Source organism: Thalassophryne amazonica, chromosome 4 (assembly GCF_902500255.1).
Source record: "Thalassophryne amazonica chromosome 4, fThaAma1.1, whole genome shotgun sequence".
In the NCBI taxonomy this organism is placed as follows: domain Eukaryota; kingdom Metazoa; phylum Chordata; class Actinopteri; order Batrachoidiformes; family Batrachoididae; genus Thalassophryne; species Thalassophryne amazonica.
In genome coordinates, this window is record NC_047106.1 from 100,214,942 (window position 1) to 100,223,383 (window position 8,442).

An 8,442-nucleotide genomic window follows, 5' to 3' on the forward strand; every position below is an offset into this window, starting at 1 on the left:
GTACAAAACATAAGAAATGAGGTAGAAATAGAATATGTACACACACACACACACACACACACACACACACACACACACACACACACACACACACACACACACACACACACACACACACACACACACACACGTGCATATACACAGTGGGGAAAATAAGTATTTGACCCCCTGTCAGTTTTGCAGGTTTTCCCACCTACAAAGAATGTAGAGGTCTGTAATTTTTATCGTAGGTACACTTCAACTGTGAAAGACAGGATCTAAAAAAAAAATCCAGTAAATCACAATGTATGATTTTTAAATAATTTGCATTTTATTGCATAAAATAAGTATTTGACCCCCTACCAACCAGCAAGAATTCTGGCTCTCACAGACCTGTTATTTTTTCTTTAAGAAGCCCTCTTATTCTGCACTCTTTACTTGTATTAAAGGGTCCCTACCACGCCATGACATTTTTACATATTCTTGAAGAATAAAAAAAGTTTTTTCCACATGTTGTCTTTGTTTTTTTTTACCATAAAATTACACTGAACAAGTATTTAGACGTTTCGTTACCCATCTGAGAATTTGAATTTTCCGCCTCTGAGTTAACCTACTTTTTCGCTGCGACGGATGTGACGTCATTCGAGTAGATGTCTCGCAGTACGGCTCTGTTTACCAACACGGCAGACACGGACAGCGAAGGCATAGTGACTAATTTACAAATCCCTGCACTAATGTCACCTTATCGAGTCTCCTTCTCATATCAGGGTCAGCTTTGCAGGTAAGTTGTCTATGTTATCTCAATAACACCCTAACTTTCAAACAGCATTTTTTAATGTATATAAGCTATTTTTTTTATTAATGTTTTAACTTCTGTTTTAGGACTTTGGTGGCAACCCTTCTTTTTAATGAAAATGCAGGGAGACAACAAAAGCAGACAAAGCAAGAGAGACCAAGGTTCAGAATATACAACCCCTGGCAAAAAATATGGAATCACCGGCCTCGGAGGATGTTCATTCAGCTGTTTAATTTTGTAGTAAAAAAGCAGATCACAGACATGACAAAACTAAAGTCATTTCAAATGGCAACTTCCTGGCTTTAAGAAACACTATAAGAAATCAAGAAAAAAAATTGTGGCAGTCAGTAATGGTTACTTTTTTAGACCAAGCAGAGGGAAAAAAATTGGGACTCACTCAATTCTGAGGAATAAATTATGGAATCACCCTGTAAATTTTCATCCCCAAAACTAACACCTGCATCAAATCAGATCTGCTCGTTAGTCTGCATCTAAAAAGGAGTGATCACACCTTGGAGAGCTGTTGCACCAAGTGGACTGACATGACTCATGGCTCCAACACGAGAGATGTCAATTGAAACAAAGGAGAGGATTATCAAACTCTTAAAAGAGGGTAAATCATCACGCAATGTTGCAAAAGATGTTGGTTGTTCACAGTCAGCTGTGTCTAAACTCTGGACCAAATACAAACAACATGGGAAGGTTGTTAAAGGCAAACATAATGGTAGACCAAGGAAGACATCAAAGCGTCAAGACAGAAAACTTAAAGCAATATGTCTCAAAAACTGAAAATGCACAACAAAACAAATGGGGAACTAATGGGAGGAAACTGGAGTTAACGTCTGTGACCGAACTGTAACAAACCGCCTAAAGGAAATGGGATTTACATACAGAAAAGCTAAACGAAAGCCATCATTAACACCTAAACAGAAAAAAACAAGGTTACAATGGGCTAAGGAAAAGCAATCGTGGACTGTGGATGACTGGATGAAAGTCATATTCAGTGATGAATCTCGAATCTGCATTGGGCACTGGGGAGATGGCTGTCATTACATCATCAATAAATGCAGAAGTTTACGTTGATATTTTGGACACTTTTCTTATCCCATCAATTGAAAGGATGTTTGGGGATGATGAAATCATTTTTCAAGATGATAATGCATCTTGCCATAGAGCAAAAACTGTGAAAACATTCCTTGCAAAAAGACACATAGGGTCAATGTCATGGCCTGCAAATAGTCCAGATCTTAATCCAATTGAAAATCTTTGGTGGAAGTTGAAGAAAATGGTCCATGACAAGGCTCCAACCTGCAAAGCTGATCTGGCAACAGCAGTCAGAGAAAGTTGGAGCCAGACTGATGAAGAGTACTGTTTGTCACCCATTAAGTCCATGCCTCAGAGACTGCAAGCTGTTATAAAAGCCAGAGGTGGTGCAACAAAATACTAGTGATGTGTTGGAGCGTTCTTTTGTTTTTCATGATTCCATAATTTTTTCCTCAGAATTGAGTGATTCCATATTTTTTCCCTCTGCTTGGTCTAAAAAGTAACTGACTGCCACATTTTTTTTTCCTGATTTCTTATAGTGTTTCTTAAAGCCAGAAAGTTGCCATTTGAAATGACTTTAGCTTTGTGTCATGTCTGTGATCTGCTTTTTTTCTACAAAATTAAACAACTGAATGAACATCCTGTGAGGCCGGTGATTCCATAATTTTTGCCAGGGGTTGTAGTCATTTGTGGGAGAATTAGAGGGGCAGAACTCAGTGTTAAATGTACCATTATCATAAGTCACCAAGCTAAAAACGGACTGATTTAGCTGAAATTCAAAGGATATAATACATAAAAAGTCACCTTTTTTATCGACTGACTTGTCAGTGAAATAATGAAGGAATAACACACACCTAGTTATGAAATATAAATTTTACTACTAAGTACTGGAATTTATACACTGTTCACTCATTTTGGTTGTAATTCCCTCACAATAAAAGTGACAGCCTGTACTACATGCTCATCTTGCTTGCTTTCAACTAACAAGCAAAGCAAGAAAAGTAAAATGATTTTCAACTATGTCTGCAAAATGTCTTCAATAAGTTTGAATCCTAAACTCATTCTGGAGTAAAAGCAAAAAACAACAACAACAAAAAAATGTTTTTTTTCAGGTGGACGTGAGTTCCGTCAGATAAGTACACACATTTGCCTTCAAAGTCAACAGATCAATACGTTTTACGCAATGAAATGATGCCGGGGCCTTACAAATACCCACAGGACATGAGTGTAGTCAGTCAGCAGACTTATAGCTTGAAGGCCATCTAACAGCACGCTAATCAATGTAATAGCAGGCGCAGTGAGCGGACAGCAGAATTGCTTAAATAGAGCAGGCAAAAATAAAGAGGAGAAAAATTGCAGAAAATAATCAGTAAAACCGTTCATAAATAATATATATTTTTTTTATTATTATTTATTTCCAGCAAATACCCAGAATCTGTTTTAGCTGCAAAATTATCTGCAAAATGCAAGCTGTTAATCAGTGTGCGGTGTGTGCCAGTCGTACAACCGGAGCTGCTTTCCTGAGGAAGTACCCGTTCAGGAGTCAGGCAGCCTGCATGAGTTTGCTAAGGTAGGTTGCTGTTTATTTGCAATGTATAAGAGCAAAAACATATATGGATTTTGTTGTGTTATCTAATGTGGATCCCCAAATCACATACTGCACTCAAATAAATGTGTTATGTCAGTTAAACATTATAATACAAAATACTGCATATAGTATGTACAGCACTAATGTTGACAGTAACTGTGAGAAGTTAAAATCAAATGCTTGAGGATGCACACCAACATACTGTACCAACAAAGGTTCTCTTTTGGAGCATTGGAAAAAAATTGCAGTTGATTTTATCACTAATGTTTCCATGTTGCTTTCATTTTGCGTGATTACTACAGATACCATTATGTTGTCCATTTCATTGAAATAGTAGTATAATGTGTGCTTAGTGTTTGACCTCCTGCAGATTTCAGCAAGCAAAATTCAAGCACTGAAAATTAATGATGTATCTTAATAGCGATCTTACTTTTTATTTGCTTACAATTTAATTGAAGAAAACCTTTATTTATTAAGATTTGCCTGTGAACTGTTCTAATATTCAGATTTGACATATAAACTATTACCTTGAGGTTTCAGTGCTAACCCCAAAACATGAAAGTTGGTTGGTATGAGATAGCTGTGGTTATTTACCTTGTAACACTTTGTCTTAATTACACTCCAGGAGTTCTGAGAATGTTAAGCTGAGCAGTAGAAAACCTGCAGATGGGAGGTTGAGTACCTGGATGTCCACTGTGCACATAAGCAGAGCATCATTAAGTGTCAGCCATCCGCTCAGTGCTGTTGCTTTTACAGAGGTCAGTTAGTTACTTTCCAAACAAGAAATATACAATGAATGTACATATCTTATATTCTTGTTATTTTTCATGTTTAAATGGAATAACCCAATGAAAGGAAGGTCATGTATTTTACTTTTACTATGCATTGTATTTTATTTTCTTTCTGTAGCAAGTGGAAAACCTGTCTCATGACTCCTTGATAAGGAGAGCAGCCTCACTGGTTACAGACAGTTCCAGCACATTTCTCTCCCAGACCACTTTGGCTTTCATAGATGTCCTGACAGAGTATTCAAAGGTATGATTCAATCTTAGACAAAACCTATTGACTAACATTTAGAAGGGGTGTGCAACTCTCCCTTAGGAAATTATATGCATGATACATGGCCTATGACATCTTTCAGGAACAACACTTTTTTTTTTTCTTAATGGAACCATTCAATGAAATTGGATTTGGACATGCATTTTCCATGTCAATGTCAATGTTGGGAAGGTGTAGTGACACGGACCCACAACAGGGGGCGTTAATGAACGGACAATGGATGAGCCAAAAAGTAACAATTTAATGTTGTGAATTGCACAACGGAATACAGACAATAGCAATACAGGAGTGCAGTCAATCGTATACAAGGTGACGTGTGGGCAGGCTCGAGGATAGAAGACGTCTGTCCAGAGAAGAGCCGGATCCCACACGGCTTCCACCGCCAGCGGATCCGAAGAACACCGGAGCCGCCAAGTCCCGAGTCCCAGGTGGCCACCGTCTCCAGCTGTCAGACCAGGTACTGCTGGCAGAAACAGAAAGTTAATGGTGGGTGTGTGAAGACACACCCAGTAATCGTCCCTTGATCAGTTCCTCCGGGAGGGAGAACCTCCACCTCCAGAAACAGTTTCACCCATGCAGCTCCTGTTAGTCTCTTCCCTGGATGGAGTGAGAGGCGAAGAACGTCGCACTCCCACTATCCGCCAATCCAGCTTCAGACTAAGTCCGCAGGAAAAACGGCTGCACACAGAACAATGTTTAGATACAATAAATTACCACAGAGAAAGTCACCTCAAGTGGTAGCTGATTTCTCGGCGAGGAGGTGGAGTTGCAGTCCGGCCTTTATAGTGATGGTGATGAGTGACAGCTGTCACTCCCAGCGGCTCTGACGCCCTCTTGTGCTTGGAGCCCGCACTCCAAGCAGGGCGCCATCTGGTGGTGGTGGGCCAGCAGTACCTCCTCTTCAGCGGCCCACACAACAGCCAATTTTATTTATATAGCACATTTACAACAACAGCAGCTGCCCAAAGTGCTTCACAGTAAAAATATCAAAAAACCATACCACCAAAACAGAGCATTAAAATTCCAAAATATACGAAAACACATAAAACCAGACACACACAGCTTAAATTGTATTAAAAGCCAAAGCATAAAAATGAGTCTTAAGAACAGATTTGAAAGACTCTAGAGATGGAGCAGCTCTGATATGCAGTCAGTGGAGCAATGGTACAGACAGGGCAAGGCAAAAATGCAGTCATGATCTAACAGGGTCCAAAGGCATGAGCAAACACAGATATAAGGGCTGCAAAAGGTGCGGTCAAAAACACAGAGCAGGATTCGGAAACACGGCAAGACAAAACAGGACTGATACAAGAGCTGCTAAGTGTACTACGACAACAAAACGGCAAAAGAGTGGCGGCTGGGAGGCACTTAAATAAGCAGGTGATAACAAGGTGCACATGCAGGAGAACAATCTAGAAAGGGTGCGTGGCCGGAGGACAAAGATAGTGCAAGGTGCAAGCTTGTGATGAGGAGAAACACAAAGTGGAGTGAAGAAAGAGACAAAGACACATGAACAGGTGCAAGAGCGTGAGTGGATAAACACTAAGCAGAAAGAGTCACAGTGAGAGACGAAGACACAAGAGCTTGTGCAGGGGCATGGAATGACAACACAATCAAGTAGGATGAGGAAAAACTAAGAACAAAGATAAATTAGAAACTGAGGACAGAATACAATACTGCTATAAAAAGGAATGAACTAAGCATGAACTAAAAAGCAGTCCATCAGAAAATAAGCACAGAAACAAAAGTACAAAGTAACTGATAAGGGAACAGTAAGAAAATAAACACTAAGACAAAACTAAACTGTAACTGACTAAGTAAAACAGAAACTAATTGATAGCAAAAAACAAAACCCAATACTTCAGCATAGTTGATAATATCACAAATGAGAAGAACAAAATAAACAAGTGATAAACAATGAAAACACAGACTGGCTGAACAAAACTAGAACAGAACTGAACCATGGCTAAAGTATGAAAAGTAATAAAGATACAAAGTGGCAAAGCAACACAGGACAAGGAATAAACACGTGACAACAATTAAACACTAATAAATCAAGGCTGGAGCTGACAGTGAGCAAAAGAAACGGGAAAAAAAATAACCCAGATCAGGGCTGAAACCTGACATTTAAAGTTTCCAATTTAGCTAACATGCACGTCTTTGGATGTGGGAGGAAGTCGGCACACCCAGAGCAAACCTACACAAACATGGGGTGAACATGCAAACTCCACACAGAAAGGCCACAGGTGGGAATCGATCCCATGACCTTCTTGCTGTAATGTTAAAATGTATATTTTAATAGGTATTTGCTGCATTCAATGTTGTTGTAAAAGTTTGAAAAGTTTTATAAAAGAACAACACATCTGATTCCATTGTAAGGACGCATACAGAAAGCAAAACAGTTCTCTAACAATTAATTTAAAAAATGATGAATGCTTTGGATAATTGTTTTTCTTGTAAGTCTTCCTGCAAAATTTCTACTGCAAATAACAGGAAAAATAAACAATCAAAAAACCTTTAGTGTCACATTTATTTGAATGAGCTGAAGCCAGTGCTCATCAGCAAACAGACAAAACAGGATGTCAATTCTCAATTTTTAGTGTTTTGCATTAGTAAATTATTATAATAGATATTATTAAATAATATCTATGTTGCATCTGTATTTTGGATCAAACGTAATAATGACCAATATGGTTATTTTAATATCGGCATTTAAAAGCCTGTTGAGTATCAGTGATTTTATGTTGTTTTTGTTTGTTAATAGGCTGTGCACACACTTGTTGCTCTGCAAAGGCGTTATTTGGCCTCACTGGGAAAGCTCACCCCAGCAGAGGAGGACTCTATCTGGCAGGTGATCATTGGACAGCGTGAAGAGGTGAGATGTGCTGAGCGCTTTAGAAAAATGCTGATCAAAACCTGAACAGACCGCCCAGTTTTCTATTGAACGTATTTAAAAAAAAAATGTATTACCACCTTTCGGCTGTTATTTGCATTTTTTTTTTTTAAATAAATTGACAGTAAGATCTTATAAAGCCGAGAAAAAAATTTCAATAAATTTGTGATGTAATTTGTTTGGTTTTCATGGCAGGTTAGCAACAGACTCGACAGATGCAACCGTTTTGAGTCAACGTGGGTCAATAGTGTCAAGCTTTGCAAAATGGCAGCTGAAGCAGCAAACACATCGGGTACGTAAAACGTGATGTGTGCCTGAGCATTTACAAAAATTAAAATAGTCAGTGAGTTTCTAAATCTAATGTCTGAACTTCAGAGATTTTTCTGTCATTTCTTAAATGACCTCTTAGCTAAATGTGTGTTTACAACTGTATGTTCCAGGAGCACAGCAGGCGTCCATCGCAGTGAAGACAAACATTCAGGTGGCTCAGTCCCAAGTGGAGGAGGCCCAGAAACTCTCAGTGGATGCAGATCAGAAGCTGGCTGAAACTAAAGTTGAAGAGATCCAAAGGATGGCAAAATATGTTGCATTTCTTGGGAAAAATGAGGAGTATGAAATCAATGAAGCTTATTTACGTGAAGATTAAGAGAACTCTTGAAAGACAAAAATGTGTGACAACGTGTTGTGATGGGGCCAGTTTATGGGCATACGTGCATTTCTTGATGGACACAACTGACCTGAGAATTTTTAAAATTGTCACTTGAGAATTTATGATCAACAGATTCTGATTTCAGATAAAAGTTCTACCATTTATTATTAATATTACTATTGTTGGTAGGATTCTGTACCATTTCAGAGGAAGAGTTATTTTGGACATTTGTATCTATTCCCAGTGATATTTCAAAAAAAAAAAAAAAAAAAAAAAAATGCCGGAAAAACTGTGAAATCAGTCAGCGTTAAATTAATCATTCAGACATGGTGAGCAGAAATACATTTTTGACAGGTGCTATACTTTTCAGTCCAGCATGATGCTCCAAACGGCAAACAGTGAGCTGAAGAAACAGTGAAGAGGAATGTCTCAAC

At 38.5% G+C, this 8,442-nt stretch overlaps 1 protein-coding gene across 1 annotated transcript; it reads left to right on the top strand.

Annotated features, from left to right (window-relative positions):
- Positions 1-3,282: 3,282 nt before the first annotated feature.
- LOC117508993 (diablo homolog, mitochondrial-like) lies at positions 3,283-8,183 on the top strand. Its single transcript, XM_034168818.1, has 6 exons — positions 3,283-3,389; positions 4,033-4,165; positions 4,317-4,442; positions 7,231-7,341; positions 7,555-7,651; positions 7,800-8,183. Exons 1-6 carry the CDS (start codon positions 3,283-3,285, stop codon positions 8,003-8,005), a joined length of 780 nt encoding a protein of 259 aa, XP_034024709.1. The 3' UTR covers positions 8,006-8,183.
- The last annotated feature ends 259 nt before the right edge of the window (positions 8,184-8,442 follow it).